Source organism: Equus przewalskii, chromosome 26 (assembly GCF_037783145.1).
Source record: "Equus przewalskii isolate Varuska chromosome 26, EquPr2, whole genome shotgun sequence".
NCBI classification, from domain to species: Eukaryota; Metazoa; Chordata; class Mammalia; order Perissodactyla; family Equidae; genus Equus; species Equus przewalskii.
This window is the reverse complement of record NC_091856.1, coordinates 16,846,361-16,870,122: the sequence shown is the minus strand read 5'-3', so window position 1 is coordinate 16,870,122 and position 23,762 is coordinate 16,846,361. Positions and strand designations below refer to the sequence as shown.

General features: G+C 46.6%; 1 protein-coding gene across 8 annotated transcripts in view; it reads left to right on the top strand.

The window, feature by feature from the left end:
• Window positions 1–2,610: 2,610 nt before the first annotated feature.
• The window catches only part of SUSD1 (sushi domain containing 1), a 183,353-nt gene continuing 162,201 nt past the window's right edge, over window positions 2,611–23,762 (top strand). For 6 of the 8 annotated variants that reach the window (XM_070595055.1, XM_070595050.1, XM_070595052.1 and 3 more), the window contains exons 1-3: window positions 2,611–5,381; window positions 17,947–18,054; window positions 20,986–21,141. In XM_070595055.1, coding sequence (XP_070451156.1) covers window positions 5,012–5,381; window positions 17,947–18,054; window positions 20,986–21,141 — 634 coding nt within the window. In that variant the 5' untranslated portion in view covers window positions 2,611–5,011. Of the gene's footprint in view, window positions 5,382–8,703; window positions 8,763–12,787; window positions 12,916–17,946; window positions 18,055–20,985; window positions 21,142–23,762 lie in introns of those variants that run through there. The other 2 variants (XM_008513329.2, XM_070595054.1) reach the window with 2 other exon arrangements.

Genomic DNA, 23,762 nt, shown 5'->3' with positions numbered 1-23,762 from the left:
ATTACTGTGCAACCATCACCACCATCCATCCACAGGATGTTTTTTTCATCTTGCAAACCTGAAACTCTCTACCCGTTAAACACTAACGCCCCATTTCTCTCTCGCCCAGCCATTGGCAAGCACCCTCCCACCTTCTTTCTCTATGAATTTGACTACTCTTAGTATCTCATATGAGTGGAATCATCGATATTTGTCTTTTTTTGAACTGGCTTATTTCACTTAGCATAATGCCATTAAAGTTCTTCCACATTGTAGCATGTGTCAGAGTTTTCTTCCTTTTCAAGGCTGAATAATATTCCCTTAGATGGATATACCACTTTTGGCTTATCCATTTGTCCTTTCATGATATCTGGGTTGTTTCTATCCTTTGGCTATTGTGAATAATGCTGCTATGAACATGGGTGTACATGTTGTTGTCAGTGAATGTTTCAGTTGTGTAGAAGGATTCACAAAGATAGGCTTTAGTATTTCTTAATTTTGATGATGGGAGACAGGAACAAATCAGCAATTCTAGAACTATCAGAAACTTCTTTCCTGAGCCTTCAAGGGTAGAATAATTTTCTTTTGGAAGGGGTCTCCAGGGAAGCTCTCTTGAGGTCCTTCAGATACTGGTCAGTGATCTCAATATTTTAGGTGGGATTTAAGTATTTTGTCTAATCACATGAAGGCCTGCTGATGAGTAAATTACTATTAAAAAATTTTTTAAAAAAGGAAGTTAAAAATGGTTTTTTAAAAGTATGGAAATTAACAGTTTTTCTGGCAGGGCAGGAAACTGGTATTTGGGAGGCCTGAAGCCTGCAGAAGGGCTGAGTGTAATGAACAGTATGTACACAGATAAGCAAAATGAAATGCTTTAAAATTAGTAAGATGTGCACTTTGTATTTTTTCAACAATCCCACATAGTGTTTCTGAATTAAATTTTAAAATCTGCACATTATATTAATATGTACAAATAACTTTCAGTGTGCATATAATTTTTTTAAATTTTAAATTAAATACATTTTTATTTTTTTCACCCTACCTCCCATCTCTTTTGGGGGATTTTTTTTTCATAGGGAAGGATTAGCCCTGAGCTAACATCTGTTGCCAATCTTCCTCTTTTTTTTTCCTCCCCAAAGCTCCCTGGTACTTGGTTGTATATCCTAGTGGTAAGTCCTTCTAGTTCTCTATGTGAGCCACTGCCACAGCATGGCTACTGACAGACAAGCGGTGTGGTCCTGCGATCAGGAAATGGACCTGGGCCACCCAAGCTGTGAGCACCAAACTTTAACTACTAGGCCATCAGGGTTGGCCCTCTTTTGGTGGATATTTTTGAGGAGGACATGTGGCAAATCTAATCCATTGCATTCCTCAAAGCTATCTGGTTCATCGATGCCATTCTTTCTTGTTTGAAAGCCCTGTTGCATATTTAATTGCATGTGTGTGTATCTTCAGCTGTTTTACTGGAGTTTGGGGAGGAGGGGAGAGAGAACTTTGAGGGCTTATGATACCACCTTGAAACTAAAGTCAAAAATTTCTTTGACAGAGGCTGGCCCAGTGGTGCAGCGGTTAAGTGAACACATTCTGCTTCAGCGGCCCGGGGCTCACCAGATCAGATCCCGGGTGCAGACATGGCACTGATTGGCAAGCCATGCTGTGGCAGGCGTCCCATATATAAAGTAGAGGAAGATGGGCATAGATGTTAGCTCAGGGCCAGTCTTCCTCAGCAAAAAGAGGAGGAGCGGCAGCAGATGTTAGCTCAGGGCTAATCTTCCTCAAGAAAGAAAAAAAAAATTTCGGGGCTGGCCCCGTGGCCGAGTGGTTAAGTTCACGCGCTCTGCTGCAGGTGGCCCAGTGTTTCGTTGGTTTGAATCCTGGGCACGGACATGACACTGCTCATCGAACCACGCTGAGGCGGTGTCCCACATGCCACAGCTAGAAGGACCCACAACAAAGAATATACAACTATGTACCGGGGGGCTTTGGGGAGAAAAAGGAAAAAATAAAATCTGAAAAAAAAAAAATTTCCTTGACAAAGTCATTAAAATCTAGATGTCATGGAAAAAAAGAGCTCTCTCCAAATTCTCTTGTAGAAGATATGGGTGTATTGACCATGCTCTCTTAAAAGAACATTTTTCTTAAGTTAAATATTTTCTCAGCAATAATCCCACTGCTCCAGATTTAAAACTGGTTTAATATTGTTTTAACTCTAGCGACAAATATCGACGAGGAGATAATTTTTCATTCTGTGATTCCATGAACTCACCATTAGGCAACAGGTCAAGAAGTAATTTTTTTAAGAAAAAATATTTGTTTGAAAGCAAAAAATGAGCCAATAAAAAGAATCGACGAAAGTCACACAATCTAATGTAAAATACAAGAGTAACGTGGATTGCGCTAATGTAAAATTTTCAAAATATTGGAAAGGTGATTCATGCAAATATAAAATGAAAAGTTCTCTAAGATTTTATTCAACTAATTAATTCATGAAGGACTCAGTAAGATTTTTTTTTTTTTTGAGGAAGATTAGCCCTGAGCTGACATCTGCTGCCAATTCTCCTCCTTTTGCTAAGAAGACTGGCCCTCAGCTAACATCCGTGCCCATCTTCCTTTACTTTATATGTGGGATGTCTACTTATATGTGGGATGTCTACCACAGCATGGCTTGCCAAGCGGTGCCATGTCTGCACCTGGGATCCGAATGGGTGAACCCTGGGTCGCTGAATCGGAAAGTGTGCACTTAACCGCTGTGCCACTGGGCTGGCCCCAGGACTCAGTAAGATGTTGACTTCAAAGGAGAACTAGTAAGATATTAAGGTTCAAAGGAAAGTTGAAGAATATATATGTGTATTATATACATGTATATATATATTTCAATTAGGAATGAGAAATGAATTTGCTAATAGATGCAAAACTGATTAACTGGTTAATATCATCTAGGACAAAATCTAATTATTAGGTTTATCTTGTTTTTACCTGACGGAAGTCACTTATATCCCTACTGGAAAAAATTAATCTGCATTGCTACAGAGAAGAATCTTTTGCATTATCATCAATTTTCTGCAAGTTAACTTCTGCCTCTATAGAGTTGTAGAATAGCCTAGTCAGTAGAAAGTCCATCAGGGGGCCGGCCCCATGGCTGAGTGGTTAAATTTGCATGCTCTGCTTTGGTGGCTTGGGGTTTGTGGGTTTGGATCCCGGGCACGGATCTACACATCCCTCATCAGGCCATGCTGAGGTGGCACCCCACATTGAAGAACTAGAAGGACCTAACAACTGAGATATACAATTATGTACTGGGGGGCTTTGAGGAGGAAAAAAAAAAAAGGAAAATTGGCAACAGATGTTAACTCAGGGCCAATCTCCCTCACCAAAAAAAAAAAAAAAGAGAGAGAGAGAGATAGAGAACCCTTGGTAAATACGGCTTGTTTATTAAAAAAAAAAAGTCCATCAAAGTGCACAACATCTAGAATCAGCTAATTTCCAGAAAGGATACCAGACAGCACCCAGCACCCTACTGAAAAGACACTCAGTAATCTCTTTTGCTCATTTCAAAGTTTTGGACAATTTTTCCTGACGTCACCAATTAACTATATATGTATATACATATATATACATATACACAAAATATTTAAATTTATTCATTCTGCAGGGGGGCAGGGCAGAGGAGAGGTATAGGTTGGTTGAAGAATATCTTAAATGAATGGATTTTTGTTGAAACAATTACATGATTTCAAAGTGCATGGAGAGATGAACTTAATAAAAAATTTGAATACTAGGAGGCAGACTGCCGTACCACACTGTCCATCCACTCCTCCCCAAAGCGGGCACTCTTATCTTTGCTGAACAAAAAAATAATTAGCAAGAAAGCCTGATGCAAGAGCCTGGGAAGTTTATTTTTAACTACTTCTTTTTAAGGCTGCACAACAAGTTGAGCCCTTATATGGGTGTGTTCATGGGTGATGAGATCTAGGGCAGGCTCACGGTAGAGAGAAACCGAGGGAGGATGTGGGTAAAGTGGGGGACCCTGCTCTGGGAGAGCCCCCCAGACATCACCAGCTCAAAGCCTCAAACTGGAACTTACTTCTCCCTCTGTGGCCTCGCCCTACCCCAGCTTGCAACAAGTCCCTTTGGGACGCTAGCTCAGTGACTCTCACCATCAACCCAGCTGTGCAAACCAGAAATTTAGATGACGTCTGTAATTTCTCTTTCCTTCTCCTCCACATTCGACTGGTCACAAAAGCCAGTGGATTCCACCCACTACCACCCGCCTTGGCCCCTTGTCTCTGTGCTCATGGCCAATGCCTCGCTGTCGGACGGGTCTCTTGGCTGGATTTCCGCAGCAGCCCCAGGCTGGCCTCCCCACCTCCCCTCTCCAGTTCCAATCCCACAGAGCAGACACGGGGAGCTTTTCCTGATGAGCTCGCTCTGCTTAAAACCCTGTGACAGCTCCTCAGCAACCTTCTTTACTTGGTTTATGAGGTCTTACTTATTTATCTCTGCAGCTTAATGCCTCTCTCCAGCCATCTGTTCCCACTCTCAGGAGGTCCTCCTCCCATTTCTAGAGCACTCTCCGCTGTCTCTGCATAAGCCTTTCTCCCTGCTTAGATCCTCTCCCACGTCCTTCCCATCCTCAGGGGCTTAGCTTACTTCCTCTGAGGCCCGCCCTCAGTCCCCAAGATCGGTGTCCTCGGAGCGGCAGGAACTCCTGCCAGTCTCTCCCCACCACGGTTCTGTCACTCCTTATGATCATTTCACCGGCTCGGTCAAGTCTGTGGCCCTGGGTGGCCTGGCTGGCGGCTTCTCCTTGCCCTTGGAGCTCCAGCCACCTCGCCCCGACTTTTCCACCTCCTCGAAGGTTCCCGCTCCCCACCTCTTCCCTTGCCACCCCGGGGGTGCCTCCCTGAGCTCCGGACCCGCTGGGATCCCCGGTCCGTTTCATACGCTTAGATCACGGCCACGTTTCCTTCTAGCACAGTCCGGGGCTCTACAGTCCGGCTGTGTCATTAGCTGCTGGACGTCTGTCCCCGTCATGGAACGTACGCGCCGAGAGGGCCGGGCCCCGTCTCTGGGCCCGCGGCGTGTCCCCAGGGCCACCGCGCGGCAGGTGCACGCCCGAGCGCACGAGCGCAGCGGCCGGGAGGAGGCCCGCGCCCCGCCGCCTCCCGGGGCCCCGGCAGCGCCCTCCGCGGCCCCGCGGCGCCGGAAGCGCCGGGCCGGCCCCCTCCCCGCGGCGCCCGCCGCCTTATCTCGGCGCGGCGGGCGCAGGCGATCGCGGGCGCGCCGGGAGGGACGTGGAGGCGGCGGCATGGGCCGGGGGCCCCGGGGCGCGGGCCGCCTGCTGGCGCTCCTGCTGCTGCTCGGCCTGGGCCGCGTGGCGACCGGAGCGGCGGGCGCGGACGGTGAGTGCGGGCGGGGACCGGGCTCGGCGCGGGGGCCCCCGGCTGGGTCCCCGACGACGCGGGGCGCGCCCGGGACGCTTCCCCGCCCCTGGGCCGGGCGGACGCGGAGCCCGGGCGTGCAGCGCAGGTGGGGCTTGCTCTGGCCGGTGGCCATCGGGAAGGCGGGGTCAAAGCAGCAGGAGGGGCGCCCCGCCCCCGCCCCAGGGCTGCGGCGGAGACCTATTTGGAGGCGGCCTTGCTCGCGCTCCGGGGGGACCGGAGGGAGGTGGGGGCTGGGCACGAGCGCTGGCCCTGGGGAGAGCCGCGCCCGGCGTGGAAGGGCGTTCCGGCTGCTCTGTCACACTTCCGCCTCTGCTGTGGCTTTTGCATGACAGATTCTAGACCTGAAACAATTTTCTTTCTACCTTTTAATGTTTTTCATCTCGATGAAGAGCCAGATGCTAAGATGGTGATAAAGAAGTGTAAGGAAGTTTACAGGAACAAAGAATTGCTTCATTCATTCATTCAACAGATGATGCTCGTTTCTCTGTGCGGGATGAGAGGTCTCGTGCTGGCCCTCCTTGAGTTTGTATTGTGGAGGAATCAGACAGCAAATAATCCATTTCTAGGCATTTGGAGTAGTTTTTTCCTCCCTCTGCAAAATGCAGTGTTGAAAGTGGTAGGAATTACACGGAGGACTCAGATAGGTAGGGGAGGTGGCATTTACTCAAATAAGTGTAGTAGAAGGCGGAATGCCGTCAGCGCTCTGAGAAGGCGTGGGTGGTCAGCCGAGGGAAGGATTGCTTCTAGCTGGGGGAATCCAATGGAGTCATGGATGAGGTGACCCTTGAACTCGGCCATCAAAGACTGGTAATATTTAGACATGGGGAGATGAGGAAAAGCATCCCAGCTTATAGCAGAGGGCATAGTCAACTCTCCACGAATATGCGTAGAATGAATGAATTTGAGAGGGAGAGGCCAGGAGGGGATGTACATGGAGGAATGGTATGGAGGCACAGAAGCCTGGGGCCTGTAATCCAGTTTGACTGGTTTGTAGGAGATGGGTGGGAAGTGGAGGTGGAAAAGGAGATTGGATTGAACTAGAAGGCACAGTGCCTTGATGGGCAGACCAAGGCATTTAGGCTTAGCTGTTCCTGGGCAGTGGGAAGCCACTGGAAATGTCACGGCAGGTTTTTGTACAGAGAGTGACATAAAAAGTGGATATAAGGAAACCCACCAACTTCCTTAATAAAACCCAACACTGATCCTGAAGTGGAAGGGAACTTCCATGTAAGGAGATTGGGGGGGGGGTACTTTGCAGCTCAGACTCCTATTCCCCCAAATTCTCTTCATCTTAGGACTTTTACCATCATTGGTGGGTGTTTCTCTTGACAGCTCAACCTTCTGGAGTGGCTATTTTTACATATCAGATACTCTGGTAGGCTCTCTGACTTCCTTCCCTCTCTTAGTCTCCCACGGCAGTGTGCATAAAAGCTTGCAGCCCCTTGTAGCCTATTTCAGATTCTTTGTGTTAAGACTCTCTAGCCTAGGAAACTGTCCACTCTGGTCCCGCTGAATTGCTGGGCCAAGACTGTTGAACAAAGTAACTGACTAAGGTCATCCATCCGCATCTACCTAAGGGCTGTGGGGTGCATTTTGGGAAGTGGAAGTCAGGGTTGCCTGGTTGATCCTCCTTTCCCTGTGTGGGCATTCTCCCTTCATTTACAGCCTTGGAGAGTCTGGTTTTATTAAGGGCAGGTTTCCTCGTAGTGGACAATGTGGGGTATGGCGGAAGGCTTAGAGCCATTGAAGAAGTTGTAATAGCTGGCTTAGAACTTCTGAGAACTGGCGTCACGTAATGCCAGCAGGAGAAGAGGACTGTGTGTAGATGATAAGGTGGAATTGGAACTGGAAGGAGTTAATAACAGATGCGAAGCTGCAAGGGAACAGAAGAGGAAAGATGACACTAAGGTTTGGGGACCAGGTGACTGGGATATATGGGTGTATAGGAGGAGAAAAAAGATTTGGGAAGAAAGACGACTAGTTGTTTTGGATATTCTGAATTTGAGGCAACGTTAGGGCTTTTGGAGAAATGGAATCAATAGGGAGTTAAGACTCTGGACAATAGGTGTATGCATTTGATGTGGACTTGATGGTCGCTTGAAGCCTTGAGGTTGATAAGACTAAGAGGACCGAGGACACATTCTCGGGGGAGGACAAGTTTAGATGGTAGCTTCAAGTAGAGGAGAAAGAGCAGCAGCCCCATAGGTAGGAGGAAGGCTGGGCTGGAAGAGCCTAAAGGAAACCAGGGGAGGGGAAGCCGAGGGGACAGAGATTGAGAAGAAGACTTTGGATTTGGGGACTCTGGTCGGTGGTGAGCCAGCGCAAGCAGTCAGCATGAGAGCCAAAGGCAGAGGGCTCTCCGGTGAGTGCAGAGACCTTGCCTGCAGAGGACGTACTCTCTAAAGAAGTTAGAAAGAAAGAAAAAGTAGCATTCAGGTGGGCTGACCAAGTCCGTGCGAGAATTTTTTCCGGGGGAGGGTGCTAAAGCAGACTCAAGCATGTTTTGGACTGAGGGGCATTAATCGGCAGAGGGAGAAATTGAAAATGCAAAAATAAATGAGCTATTTAGTGGAGCAGGTCAAAAAGCAAAGTTGGTCTGCAAATGGGAAAGCTATGTCTCTGGAAGGAGAGGGAAGGAGAGGAATGGAGAACTGCTCATCCCTTCACCCACAGCTGTCTGCTTAGTCAGTGCTATTCCTATTCAAAACCAGCCCAGTGGTCCTCCACTGGGAAGCCCCCTGGAGTTACCCGGTTCCCTTTGAAGCACCAGAGATGCCATGCCCTTGCCTCTGTGCCATATTTGTAGGGAACACTTACACACTTATTATATACATACATATTTGTATGTGACCTTTACTCTACACTTCTGCCGTATTCCGATGTAATTGTTTGCTGGCCTAAGAGCTCCTTGTGAGTGGGGATTGTGGCTTGTATTAGGAATCTGGTATGGAAATAAACAAAGACTACCCAAAGGAGAACAGGCAGAGCCTATACAGAGTTTGCTATAGCGAGAGAGTCAGCCACCATGGCTTATTTACATTTGTCAGAGACTCAAAGGCAGACGGGGGAGTGTAACGGCTTATAGTAGATCCAAGGGGAAGGTTTGAGGTGTGCCCTGTTGGAGGACGGTGGCATGGGGAAGCTGGAGGCAGCTTAGTAGCAGCAGGCATCCGATGTCATTGGTTAGGGGAGCATATTTGGCTTGCTCTTATTGGTCCTAAGTTTGATGCAGGGGGGCGAAAAGTAGAGCAGCTGGCCGTTATTGATTAAATCCTGACCTTTTGACATTTGTTGCTACAGAGGTTGTGGTTTGACTTCCTGGACTGATGGCCGTAGATTGTGAGTCAGAGTTCCATTTTCATATATGGTCTGGCCGTTGTCCATTTGTATAATCAATCTCTCATTCAGCATGTGCTGAATTACATTTAACTGTTACCAAAGATGCTTCGGGGAGGAAGAGTGGGAGAGCCGAAGTCGGATGGCCTGCGTGTGAGGAAAGGGCAAGAGGCATAGTTGGTAGGGCAGAAGGGTGTTGGTGGTGGGTGAGGTGCCAGGCCCAGGGGAATAGAGAGGTCAGGAATGGGCGAGGAGGGGTAGAACCAGTCAGTCTTGTTTCTTAACCTTTCTCTGGCGTTGCTGGAGTCTGGGAGTGGCTGGGGGACTTGTTGGCTCAGGCCTGGCTGGGTTTGGTAAGGCCAGGAGGCCAGGCAGAGGCCTTGAGACTCTTGGGGGCGCAGTGGTGGAGAGGTTGGGGCAATTGTTCTGACTGTCTAAAGGGCGCCTGACTTCACTAATCCTGCATTTCATAGGCTCGGTCTTCCCACTGTCATCATGAAGCGTAGTCACTGTTCAGAGTGGGGAAGAGGAGGGAAGAGGAGAAATGAGGGGAGCAAATTGTTTTGGAGTAACGTACGATTGCTCAAAGTAAGGGAGCAGGATTTGGGCCCAGGGAGAAGACCCTGCTGCAGCCTGTCTGCCACCTCTGGGGACTTGGCCCTGGACACATGCCCAGCCTTCTGGTCAAATCCTAAAGTGGGCTCCTAGGTCTCAGCAGCCTGAGATAGTCCGAGGTGGCCATGGCCTGTTGGCCTCAGCCCTGCAGAGGAGACGGGGGAATGAACTGCATGGATTAGAGAAAAGTGCAAAGCCTGCTGGGAATGTGAGTCAGGTCTGAGGTATGCCTCGTAATGGGGGAGATGCTGGACGTGACCCTAGGGTGCGGCCTAAGTGAAAGGCTGCTTAAGTCAAAACTCAAAAGCATTGCAATCGGGGCAGTCTGTGTGGGCTGGTTCCTGGTCTGGAGGCTGGGTGTGGGGGCCCCACTCATGTTGATCTCGATCAAACAGGAAGTGGACAGAAGAAGGCAAAAGGGCAAAAGGAAGCTGAAGCCCTAGAACCATTTTACACGAGGAGAGGTTACGGGTTCTTGATGGGGAACGGGATGGGAAGGGAAACATACAACGGTGCACGTCACCCTGCAAGGGTTATGTTGTTTGAGAGAGTAAAGTGCTCTCTGTCTGGTGGGATTTGAAAGCAAAGGCTGTGTTTTGTTTTTTTCTGTCAGGGATGTTGGAGAGGAGAGAATATGAGGTTTCTCAGGTTCCTTCCCTCTCTGGAATTTGACCCAGTCTCTTGAGAGCAATACCGTTTTACGTAGTGTTGCAGAAGACTTGAGAATGGAAGTCTTTCTCTTCCTTAGTTTGGGACCCCTTTGCTTATTTCCTTAGGTCGTTTGATCTGTTTCCACAAGTTTGAGAGACAGGGCCTCATGAAGGTTGGGTGGCGGATTTGTTTGGTCTGACTGCGAATGCCTGGGGAGTAGATTAAGATTTAAATTCAAGTGTTCCCTTTGTGCCTTTAAACTGCCTTTGTCCCTTGACAGTGGACAGAATCTCTTCATTGTCACGTTCCCGTCCATCTGCTGTTTCAGAAGTGTATTTCAGTGGTTGCTTGTGTATTGCAGTAAAGAGCAAAAGTAGCTTGCTCAGGCTGGCAGCCTCCATTCCATCGTGAGGTGTAGGTTTGCTTGTGTGCTGGAGAGGAGGGGGAGCTGTGAGCAGGGTTGAAAGGGTGAGGAAGGTAGACTTCCCACTTCTGAGTCAGGAATGATCCAGAAGGCTGGGAGGATGTGGGGAAGGCAGGGGGTGATTATGTAAATGAAGATATTATGGTTCCCAGACCATCAGCCCCACGAATAGGTAGGCATCTGTCCACACAGAGATACTGCTTTGGGTTTTTGCATCAATGCTGTTCTCCATGCTTCCTTCATTAGCATAATAGGGTTTGGCTAGCTGTCAGTACCTTCATTTATTCATTAACAAAGAGTTGTTGAGAAGTTCTTATAACACTGTCTAACATATTCTAATTGCTTTTCATGGATTAACTCATTTCCTCTTTGATCCTCACAACAACCGTATGAGTGTCAAAGCAAAATAGCAAGAGGGAGAAGGTGTCCTTATTTGAGCCAAGTTGAGGAAGACAGTTTCCACAAAGGGAAAGAAGCATGGTTTTCAGCATAGTCTTACCCCTTTTCAGAACAAAGAATATACACCAAATGCACGCAGGATACATATTCATCAAAGTTTCAAAGAGGTATTCAGCTGCAAATTAGCAGGTTAACTTGACCCCGAGGTCCAGGAACCGGAACCTGTCTTCAGAAGGACTCATATGGGCGTTACCAATACCGGCAGGTGTAGGAGGGGAGGTATGCATTCTTATCTTCCAAGAGTGTACTCTTTTACCTTGAGATAATGTTTAAAGCATTCCCCACTTTAATGGTCAAAGCAGAGGCACAATGCATGCCCGATAGGCCACAAGTCAGGCTTCTTTAGTTCAAGCTGAATCAGTTTTGAACCAGAATAGCTACCTCATATACCCCAACATGTGAAAATGTCTTGTTGTGAGGTAGGTTTACTATTATCCTCATATTCCAGATTTACAGGAAACTGGGGCCCAGAGATTCTCAAGGGTCACACAACTAGCAAGGGGCAGAGCTAGAACTGTAGCCCAATAAGACCTCTTCACCCTGCTCAGATGCCAAATACTGGGCACTGTATCTTGCATGACTTGTTTCTAACGTTAATAATATCTATGCGGAGAGACATAAATATTCCTGTAAATTAGCTTTGTCTAGTACTTGGGAGCTCATATAGCATTTATATTTCTCATTTAATACTTGCAACACGATCTCTTCACAGATTAAAACTGTAACCACCCAAGGGGAGTCATCTGCTCGCCGCAAGACATGCCAATAGTCAAGAGGCAAGCCAGTAGGAGAGAACGGGTTTTATTAGAGCTTACTAGCAAGGGGGAAGATGACTGAGTAATGTCCAAAAGAACCATCTTACAGAACAAAGACTACATGTCAGTTATATGCGGGGCTGGTCTCTGGGTGTCAGGGAGGTATCTGATCTGTGAGTGGAACAGACATCTGGTCTTAGTTCCTGATAGTCCTTTGTTTTACTGGATATGCATCAGAGACTGGAGCAATGCCCTATACCCAGATCTTTCAGTTGTCATTGATGATGGCTATCAACATAGACTCTCTGCCCGGAGGTCATCATATTCCTAAGGAACTCAAAAGAACAAAGTTATCGACTTGTAGCAGCTGGAAGGGGCCATAAAATCTACAGACCACGTATACCTCCGAGAGGGTGTGTATCTAGCTGGGTTAGTTAATCAGAGGTCATTCAAAGTTACAGTGTGGTTTCTTTTCTATAATATGGCTTCCCTTATGTCAACATTATGTTGAACCAGTATCAAAACTGGAGGACTGACGGTTTAACTTGCCTGAGATCATGTAACCAGGGAGCAAGAGTGAAGACTCCAACCTAAGTCGAGACACCAAAACCTGTCTCACGCTCTCAGTGTTGGATGTGGTTTTAGCTGGCTGAGTCACTGCAGAGTGGAGAACGGATGTGAACCTAGGGTGGCAGCCCACACATAACAGTAACAAAGAGTGCTTGTCAGGCTTTTCCTCCTTCTAGATTTTGGAATCCCCTCTCTGCCGTTTCTCCGCCAGTAATTCTAGGCAGCCCTGGGGTGGGTGGAAGTGGAGGTCCCTCAGCTCTCAGTAGTTCCTTCTGATTCTGCGTGGCAGCCACTTCTCTGTCCCCTGGAGCAGTCTGCTGATGACAGAACTCAAGTCATCCTTGTCATGGATGGATGCTGCCCCCTTACACAACTCCCCCTCAGGTTATAGCAAAGGCATGGCGATATTTTCTTAGCCTGGAGAGTTGCTCTCTTTTGGGTTATCCTCTGTCACATCGGTCCCATAGCTCTGCTATGCATCAGTCTAGGCTTGGTGAAAGACTTCTTTCAACATTGCCTCTTCTTTCTCCAGGATTCTCACCCGAGTCCTTGAGGTTGAGCTGGACTCGCCATGCTGCTCTTGTGCGGGCCACTTGGAAGCTTAGAAATGCAGGTTCTCAGGCCCCACCCCACACCTGCTGACTCGGAATCTCTGGGGATTCTGTCTTAACAAGCTCTCCAGGTAGAGTGACCAACAGTCTTGGTTTGCACAGAATTGAGGGGTTTCCTGGGACACAAGACTTTAGTATTAAAACCGGGACTATTCGTCACCCTAGCTCCAGGTGGTTCTTAACTGAGCTGGGGGCTCTTGAACAACAGACACTGGTGTGTGGTCAAAGGTGCACACCCATCCCCCTGTGTGCCATCCTTGGATTGGAGTTGTGCTCCCTGCCCGCCCTTTTTTTTTTTGAGGAAGATTAGCCCTGAACTAACTACTGCCAATCCTCCTCTTTTTGCTGAAGAAGACTGGCCCTGAGCTAACATCTATGCCCATGCCCATCTCCCTCTACTTTTATATGTGGGACGCCTACCACAGCATGGCTTTTTGCCAAGCGGTGCCATGTCCGCACCGGGGATCCTAACCGGTGAACCCGGGACTGCTGAGAAGCGGAACGTGCTAACTTAACCGCTGCGCCACTGGGCCGCGCCCCTCCCCGCCCCTTTCTTTAGGATACATTCCCCCCCAACCCCCAGGAGACAAGTTGTTCCCTCAAGCAGTTAGAAGTCAGAGGGCCGCCCTACAAGGTCCTGCAGACTAAACTAATCATGGCTGAATGCTAGGCTTCAGCCGAGGCCCCTCATCCTCTGCAAACCACTTTCTCTTCTGCATGTGGTCTGAGAAGCCTTTGGTAGCTTGGCGCACATCTTGTCTCTTTGCCTGTATGGGGAACAAACATTTATTGAGCTAAACGTGCTGGGTACTGTCCTTGGGGTTACGTTTATGCTGAATTATTCTTAGTGGGTCATTAAAACACGTGCCCTAAGGATGAAATGTCAGAACATTTAGAGGAAGAGGACTTGAGGAGCCATTTAACCCCTGCAAAATGTGATCCACCTGGGAGCTCGTTAGAAATGCAGAATACAGGGCCCCGCCCCAGACCGACTGAATCAGAGCTTGCAGTTTAACCAGATCCCTGGCAATTTGAATGCACTTTAAAATTTGAGAAGCCCAAAGCCCTTGTTTTACAGATGAAAGAACTGAGAGCCCGAGAGGTGAAGTGATTTGCTGAAGGTCACAGTGAACTGACTCAGCTTGATTGAGGATCCAATTCTGACTCATGTCCAGTGCTTTCCCACTATACCTGGCTGCCTTCCTGCAAGGCTGTATTTTGTTTGTCTGGTTCTATGTATTGAGGGAACTTGAACTTAATTCAGTTTATTTTAAAGAAACCTTTAAATTCTGTCCTTTGCTAATTCACACTGGACTTCCTTTTTTTTTTTTTTGAGGAAGATTAGCCCTGAGCTAACATCTGCCACCAATCCTCCTCTTTTTGCTGAGGAAGATTGGCCCTGAGCTAACATCCGTGCCAGTCTTCCTCTACTTTGTATGTGGGATTCCTGCCATAGCATGGCTTGACAAACAGTGTAGTATGTCCACACCCGGGATCCGAACTGGCGAACCCTGGGCTGCCAAAGTGGAAAGTGCGAACTTAACCACTCTGCCACCGGGCTGGCCCCAGACTGGACTTCCTTTTTTTTTTTTTTTTTTTGGTATTTTATAAAGATTTTATTTTCTTCCTTTTTCTCCCCAAAGCCCCCCAGTACATAGTTGTATATTCTTCGTTGTAGATCCTTCTAGTTGTGGCATGTGGGACGCTGCCTCAGCGTTGTTTGATGAGCAGTGCCATGTCCGCGCCCAGGATTCGAACCAACGAAACACTGGGCCGCCTGCAGCGGATTGCGCAAACTTAACCACTTGGCCACGGGGCCAGCCCCTGGACTTCCTTTAATTTATCTGAGTGGGTGGCACTACTTGGCTTCTTAATTTTTTGTTTGTGTTTATTAGATTCATTCAGCAGTTACATGAAGTGATCATTTTCCACCTGATGTAAGTTTCTGGAACTTGGTGTATGTAAATGCTGCCATCTTTGTAAAGACAAATATTCTATATAAGAAAAAAATCAAACATTTTACCATTTTATCATTGATTTCACTAGTATGGTGTTTATATCTATTATTGCATCACACATACACGCCATGGAGAATGTTCATCATTATATAGCTGATCACAGCTGGGTTTGTGGCCTTGACCCAGGATCCATTATTTAAAAGGTATTGCCAGGATTTTAGTTGCATGTAATTGTTACTGAGCCAGGTTCACTTTTGCCCTCTGCCCAGAAAGCCACTGAGACTGATGAGGATTTTAGGCTGGTTACTTTTAAAACTACAGATGAGAAGCAGGCTCCGAGGACTGGAATTTTGCTTGCCCTTTTGAGAGACATTTGCATTTGTGAAGGAAGGGGGGGATGAGCTTGTAGGGACCTGAAATTGGCCACTCCAAGGTATGACTCTTTGGCATCAGGATTGTTTTGGGCTGATTGCTTTCGATAAACTGGGACAGGGAAGGAGGCTCTGGGGAATGGAACTTGCCCTTGTTGGGACACATTTACATTTGTAAGGTAAATCTCTATCTGTAAAAGGTGCCTCCCTCTCTGTACCAGGAAGAAGAGGAGAGATGACCTTGTCCCTAGAAAGTCTTAATGGGGAAGGCAAGAACTTAAGTTGGATGCTGTCTGGCAATCTCATGTAACTGGTTTAGGGTGGTGGCGTCTAACCTTTCTAACCTTTACTTAATCCGATTTGATTCTTGTCTAAAAGTCATGGGATCACCCAATGACCAGACCCCACCTGCACTGATACCATTTTAACTTTTTTTCATGCTCTTTCCTTTGTCTTCGTAAAGAGATGACTCACATACCTATGCCTTAAATTTAGCCCTAACCCTCAACTCGGGGCAGCAGCAGGAGCTCTGACTGCCCGTGGGTCTTGTCCCCACGCACCAGCTCTGCCTGCCCATGGGTCCTGTCCCCATGCCAGCAGGGGCAGCAGAAGCGGCAGCAGAAGCTCTGACTGCCCATGGGTCCTGTCCCCATGCTACACTATTCTCTAAATAAAAGAGCACTACTGCCAGATCTTAAGGATCTAAGAAATCTTTCTTTCGACTCCTCGGCTCACTGACCCCGCATCAAGACGATGAGATTGCAGCAGAGAGAGGGTTTTAATCATAAGGCAGCCATGTGAGGAAGCGAGATCATGAGTCTCACATCAGCTTCCCTGGAAATAGAGACTCAGGGATATTTATGGGATAGGGGCCAAGGTGGTCTGAAATGTGGAGATAGGTGGTTGGAGGTGAGGAAAGGTGAGGTAATTGATGATCTGTGCAAGCATAGGTAGACTTCGTGCCTCTTCATAGGACGCATGCTCACAAAATGGCGCCATTAGCATGATCTGAGGGTGGAGCTTTTAACCTCTTGACATCAAAAGGTCACCTATTGGACCTCTGTGTGGGCCCAGTTGATGAGTTGGTGGTCTCAACCGGCCTGGAGTGGACAAAGGAGTTCTAATTCCTGAAGAACAGCTCACACACCCATTACCATGGTGACCCAGGCGCCAGGGAGATGTTATCTACAGGAGCCCAGTGGGAGTCAGACAGCATATTGACTAAACAGCGCAGTTAACAATGGGTGGGTTAAACAGCTATAAGCTATAATCAGTAGTTCCAAAAGGGAAAAAAACCTTTAGTTCCTAGCTACTTAATCATCAATGGCTAACTGTTTGCCAGTTTCATGATTATGACTTGACAGTGTCCTTATGGTACTGTTCTAAAATGCTATGTGTCAAAATGGTTAAATATGTTTACACAATGTTGATGGATGTTTAGGTATGGGTGATGCGGGGTCGGTGAGCCGAGGAGTCGAAAGAAAGATTTCTTGGACTCTCAAGATCTGGCAGTAGTGCTCTTTTATTTAGAGAACAGTGTGGAATAGCATGGGGACAGGACCCATGGGCAGTCAGGCTGCTGCTGCCCCCGTTGCTGCTGCCCCCGCTACTGCTGCAAACATGGGTGGAGAGTAAGGCTAAATTTAAGGCATAGGTATGTGAGCCATCTCTCTACAAGACAAAGGAAAGAACACGTAAAAAAGTTAAAATGGTATCAGTGCAGGTGGGGTCTGGCCATTGGGTGTTCCCACAACTTTTACATAAGAATCAAATCGGATTAAGTAGAGGCCAGAAGCCACCACCCTAAATCAGTTACATGAGGTTGCCAGACAGGGTTGAAATTCTTGTTTCATCTTGGGTTATATATCACCCTTTGGCAGATTTAGATGTTTCAGGAATTTTAGCCCCAAACATTTTTGCTGTATATCTAAGTAATTTCGCTCTCATTATTCTACTGGGACCTGGCTGTTGCCTCACTGACATTTTAAACACATTCACTGTTTTCCCTAAAAGGAAAATGAATAGGGTAATAGACAGATGCTCCACTTGCTTTTGGACTTGTAGCAAGTAGGATTGCAGGTGTCTTTATCCAGTCGGTCAATAAAAATATATTGAATATTTATACTGTGCCATAATGACGCATGGACAAATGACATAATCCCTGTCCTTGAGAAGCTCATTCCTAATACCAACTGGGAGGACAGAGCTGGAATAGAATATAATGACAAGTTAACATGGTTGATAGGGGAATGTACAAGTGTCAGGGGAACACAGAGGAAGCCACATTTAATTTTCCTGGAGAATGAAGGAATGGGGAAGACCTCAGAGACAGTGTGACATTTAAGCTGGGTCTTGAAATAGGAATAGGTGCGAGCTGGACAGAGAAGGAAGGATAGGCATTCTACGTAAGGGTAACATCATGACAATGGCATGAAGTATGACAGGATAGCGTGTGAGGGACAGAGTAGTCAGCCTCCTGCCTAGAGAAAACTGTGTGTGGCTGAGCTCTGGGGACACTGAGGCTGGAGGAGTTATTTTAGAGTCAGACCGTTAAGAGCAGTGATTGTCAGGGAGAGGAATTTGCGCTTTCCTCTAAGGGCGATGAGTGGCCAGTGCAGGTTTTTAAGGATGGGATCAGATCTATCCTTTTTCATTTTGGTTTTCAAACTTTGGTTCTCCTTTGTAAATGTCTACTACCCCAAATGTGACTCGTCTAGAGTAGTTGATTGAACTTTTCTTTCCCTCAAGTATACAATTTATGATTCCGGTTTAGATATCTGTGCCGCTTGCCATGAACATGCTACCTGCGAGCAAAGAGAAGAGAAGAAGATGTGTATTTGCAAATACGGATTTGTGGGCAATGGGAGGACCCAGTGTGTTGGTAAGTTCTGAATCCGGGGTGAAGTTGAAAAGTTGAATGAAGAAACAAGATTCTCTAGTGTTAAAGGGTTGATGTCCTTGAGGGGCGAACATTGTTACTTTGTCCACATGTTTTTATTGCAAGAAGTTTTCCCGGTTATAATAAGTCTTTGTTTTAGTGTTTGGATATGTCCTTTCTCTGGTGTCTCCAAGGAGTATCCCTCATGTTAGAGGTCATTGAAGTTGAATCTCTGGAAACTCTCGGACCTAACACAAATTTGCAATCTCTTTCAAGTCTTGAGTTTAACTTAACAACTCAAGTGAATATTGCATTTCTTAATTTCTCTGGTTGTTTCGATAGAAAACTATTTGTGAATATTCCTGCCATGAGGAAAAACAAAACACAATGGCCTATTGGATGTTTTGGCTGGCTGGTGAAATGATGTTGCTTTGAGTCTTAGTCTGCCGGCATCCGTCCTCCAGATGTTTTGTAGCTGGGACCTTTGGGGACGTGGGTGACTTAAAGGAATACAAAGACCTTTAGACTAGAAGCATCTGAGATTACTTTTTGCCTCGTGCCATCTGCCATGCTGTAAAAGTCAGACAATTTCCAGGTCGAAGCCCAATTCAGAGAGAGCGAGAGTTCACAGCAACTTTGTAACAGTGAGCGTTAGAATAACGAGTGATTGTAGTTTCTTCCCAGCACCTTTGTTATGTACAGTAGAAATATTGATAGTTTGGTCTTACCTTTGCGGATTGACAGTGTATACAACCTTGTCGTGGTGCCTTTGTTTTATTTCTCCCTAAAAAAATAGCAGTTCGATTCTGAGTTCAGAAAGTCAGACTCTCCTTCACAGACACAAGCCTGCACAGGCACACACCTTTGCCGGTTCCTGCAGGACGGCCGTGTGCCACCTCTGACCCTCTCTCTTTAGGATTCTGTCCATGAGAAGTGTGGCCGCCCTGCCGTCTGAGGTTCCTGAGGGAATTTCTCCTACCCCCTTCTCCCCCGCCCTCCCCACTTGCTAGCATGGACTTGGAAATGAAGCTGGAGTTGAGGAGCACGGACAAGCCTCTTTTGCTCCCTTCCCTGAGGATGTTCTCGTCCCATGAATGCTGGCTGCGCTCTTCATTGCTCTTTGATGCCTTAACAAGAGAAACTTCTCTTAATGGGAGGAGGGGGCTTTATTAATTTGTGTGGTACTTGCTCCCAAACATTAGACACTGCGTCTCCCAGGACTTGGCCTGCTGAGACCGCACCACAGGTTACACGTGAGGTGATACGCGAGCCAGAGGTGCTCTAAGGTGGCATTAAGCCAAGGAACCTAAGAATTCTAGAATCCCCTACAAACCTAGATGTCCCTTCTGGTCAAGTCTGCGGGGGAGACATGCCTCAGAAACAATTACAAAGACAGAAATAGGGGCTGGCCCCATGGTGCAGCGGTTGAGTGTGCACATTCCACTTCGGTGGCCCAGGGTTCACTGGTTCAGATCCCTGGTGCGGACATGGCACCACTTGGCAAGCCATGCTGTGGTAGACATCCCACATATAAAGTAGACGAAGATGGGCATGAATGTTAGCTCAGGGCCAGTCTTCCTCAGCAAAAAAAAAAAAAAAAAAAAAAAGACAGAAATATCCCATTTTATGGGCAACTGGACTTGGGTCTGAAACCCCCGTGCAGTGCTCAATAAGCTGGACTAGACACTTGGCCTGGCTGTGGCTGGAGGGCCCGTTCTGTCTCTCTAAGCTCTCACGTGGATCTTACCTCAGACAATTGTAACGATGAATCACGTTCCAGGTTCAATTAAAATTTTTAAAAGATAATACAAGATAAAAACACCTAGATTTTTTTGGGGTGTCCTTTTGAGTTAGCAGGAATTGAGTGCAATCGTGAGAAACAATTGAACTGCTTTGAGAGAACCAATGGTGTAATAAAACACTAAATAACAAAGAGAAAAACTCCAGTTCATAAGTTGATGATTCCTGCCCGCTCCCCCCCCCCCCCAAAAAAAAACACCTAGCTGGATAGATCAGCACTAAAAGAATGCATAGGAAATTGGTCACAGAAGCTTCCTCTGATGTTAGAGGCAAGGGCAGTCAGCAAACTGGCCTGCAGGCCAAATTTGGCCCCGTGCCTGTTTTTGTAAATAGAGTTTTGTTAGAACCCAGCATTGTCCATTTGTTTACCTCTTGTCTGTGGCTGCTTCTGGGCTCCAACCAGAGACCTGTGACTGGCCCTTTACAGAAAAAGTTTGCTGAGCCCTGCGCTGGAGGAAGAGATGGGAGGGAGATTTGCTTTCATTTTACGTCTATGTCACGTTATTGAATTAAAAATGCTCAGAGCAGGCTACTGTGGACCCGTCAAGCATCCCTTATTCCAGCTCCTCCTGCTGGGTGACTAACATGATTCACATGGGTCGCTGATGATTATTAACAGGAGCTGTTCCTGCCACAATATGAGCCCTTCCCCCCGGATGAGGCTGGAGGACTAATTCCATTATGTTTCCTGGTAACTCAGAAGTAACAAATTTTCCAGTTAATCACTGGATGAAAATCATCCTCCTCTGGCTTTCAAGAAAAAAGCAAGAGGGTGCCTGAGCTGGAAAAGTGGGATTCTGCTGGATTTCTTTTCCGAGGCCCGAGACAAGATTATTTTACATGTAGAAAAGTTCAAAAAGAATCCTTTTCTCCCAGTCTTCAAATATGATGGATTGCCAGATCGAGATGTTGGGTTTCTCTTGTGGTTTAATACACACCTAGTACATGACTAGGAAGGGCCCATGTCCTGTAGTCTGAGAAGCATCGTGAAAGGAAAAGAGGCTGGGGAAATATATCATTGAGCTGTTGTCACAGAATTGATTACTGAGTGCATAGCACAGAAGGACAGTCTGGGTTGTAGAACGTGGTGTGGATTAATAGCCTTTTCTGTGTGTTGTCTCATTGTATCAATAGATAAAAACGAGTGCCAATTTGGAGCCACTGTGGTCTGTGGCAACCACACATCTTGCCACAACACACTCGGAGGCTTTTATTGCATCTGCCTGGAAGGATATCGAGCCACAAACAACAACAAGACATTCATTCCCAATGACGGCACCTTTTGTACAGGTACTCAGCAAGGGGGCCGCAGGCATGGCAACTCCGTGAGGGCAGGACAGCGTCTGAGCACGGAAGAGCGAGAGGGCAGGGCTGGGACGGGGTGTGATTTCAGGGAGGGACCCTCCTTTAAGAATATCTGTAAGGGAAATTTGGACATGGGCTGAGTATTAGTTACTATTAGGGAATTGTTAATTTCGTTAGATGCGGTAATGGTATTATGGATAATATTCTTATTTTGGGAGATTCGTGCTGAAGTGTCTAGGGGTGTGATTGTGATGTATCCAGTGTTATTATGCCTGTAAGGTACTTTAAATGGCAAAATGTGAACAATTCTTGAATCTTGGAGGATAGATCTATGGGATTTCATTGTAATAAATTCTTTTTCTTGTTCTGTGTGTTTGATCATTTTTATAACAAACAATGAGGCGGGACTCTCAGAGATGGTCTACCATCTGCAGGTTCCTGTCACCCCACATGGGATGTTCTTGGGATGACTCTGGCACTCGCCAGCTCTGTGCACACTGCCCAACAAGAGCCCAAGGGGTGGGCACTGTGATGTTGGCTCCTGAAAAATCCTAAGTGCAAGCCCTGTTAGAGACGTGGGCTTGACTCCCAGAGGAATAAGCTGAGTGAGGAGGGCAACTTTTAGGACCCCAATAGCTTTGAAGTTCAGATTTCTGGGCATATGCTGGTTAATACCAGGGGTGGGGAAACCCTCCTAATTTTCAGTGTGCCCTGTATTATCTGAATTCTGTTTACAGCATGTCGTGATAATATAGCTCTTGGGTTTTCTTAGAAAATCTTTGAACAGTAATGGAGAGGAAAGGCAGGAAAAGACTCCTGGTCCTGAGATGGTTTTGCGTAGACTTCATGACTGCTTAAAGGCTTTGTGATATTTAAAGGTTTTTGGGGAAAAGAAAGGGAGAGGAGAACATGTTTCATCTTCTTACCCACCAGGAACCACAGGTTCTGGTTCTCTGATTCATTCTCCCTTTGACTTGTACAAGGTAAAAATCCCTCAAAGGGTGCATTTGATTTATTCTTGGCATGAATGAACACATTCCCTCAGAGAAAGCATTTTATAGTTATTTTAGGTAACAAATTACCTGCTACATGATTGCAGAAGTGCAATGTTGCAGAATAAGTTAGGGTGCATTAAAAAAAAAAAAGATACCAATTTAAAAAAAACTTTACAAGATGATGATCTGGTGTTCAGTTCGTTCAATATACATTTCTTATGTGCTTCCCACCTGCCAAGGCTGTGCTACTGGGAGGTGATGGCAGACAGCTAATTTCAGGATAACGTGTTAGTGATGGGTAAGCAAAGAGCACTTTCTGGAATCCGGAATCCGTGGGGCACTTACCTTGGAAGTGGGCAATGGACTGGGGAACTTTCTGGAGGAGCTGATACCTGAAATTCTGTGTTCAAGGCTGTGGGAGTTTGCCAGGAAAAACTTTTATAATCAGTATATATTAGTATATATTGTATATATCAGTATAGTATACTGTATAATTGTATATATATCAGTATAGTTCCCAGGGAAGCATTCTACTTTTAAAAAGATAGGAAGAAGAGGGGCCGACCCAGTGGCACAGTGGTTAGGTTTGCATGTTCCACTTCAGTGACCCAGGGTTCTGAGGTTTGGATCCCGAGTGCGGACATGTGCGCTGCTTGTCAAGCCATGCTGTGGCAGGCGTCCCATATATAAAGTAGAGGAAGATGGGCGCGGATGTTAGCTCAGGGCCAGTCTTCCTCAGCAAAAAAAAGAAGGAGGATTGGCAGCAGATTTTATGTTAGCTCGGGGCTAATCTTCTTCAAAAAAAAAAAAAAAGAAAAAAAAAGGGAGAGGGAGAGGGAGGGAGGGGGAGAAGGAGGAGGAGGAAGAAATATTTTATGCAAGGGCCAAATAGATGTCAGCCTAAGAAGAACCAGTCTTCTGGGGCCAGCTCTGTGCCCTAGTAGTTAAATTCAACAGGATCTGCTTTGGCAGCCCAGATTTGCGGGTTCAGATCCCTGGCATGGACCTACACTACTCATCAGCTATGCTGTGGTGGTGACCCACATCTAAAGTGGAGGAAGATTGGCACAGATGTTAGCTTAGGGCTAATCTTCCTCAAGCAAGAAAAGAGGAGGATTGGCAATGGATGTTAGCTCAGGGCTAATCTTCCTCAGCAAAAAACAAAAAAAGAACCAATCTTCCAGGAACAAAATCCTGATCTAGGCTCTGCTTCCATTTATTCTACTTCTTGAAATTATTTAGTGACCTTACCTTTTGTTTAAAAAATTGAGATATAATTCACCATTTTTTTTTTTTGAGGAAGATTAGCCCTGAGCTAACATCCGCTTCCAATTCTCCTCTTCTTGCTGAGGAAGACTGGCCCTGAGCTAACATCTGTGCCATCTTCCTCTACTTTATACATGGGATGTCTGCCACAACATGGCTTGACAAACAGTGCATAGATCCGCACCCTGGATCCAAACCTGCGAACCCCAGGCTGCCAAAGCAGAACCTGCGAACTTAACCACTGCGCCACCAGGCCGGCCCTAATTCACCTTTTTGAAGTGTATAATTCAGTGATTTTTAATATATTCACAAACTTGTGCAAAGTCACCACTGTGTGATTTAGAA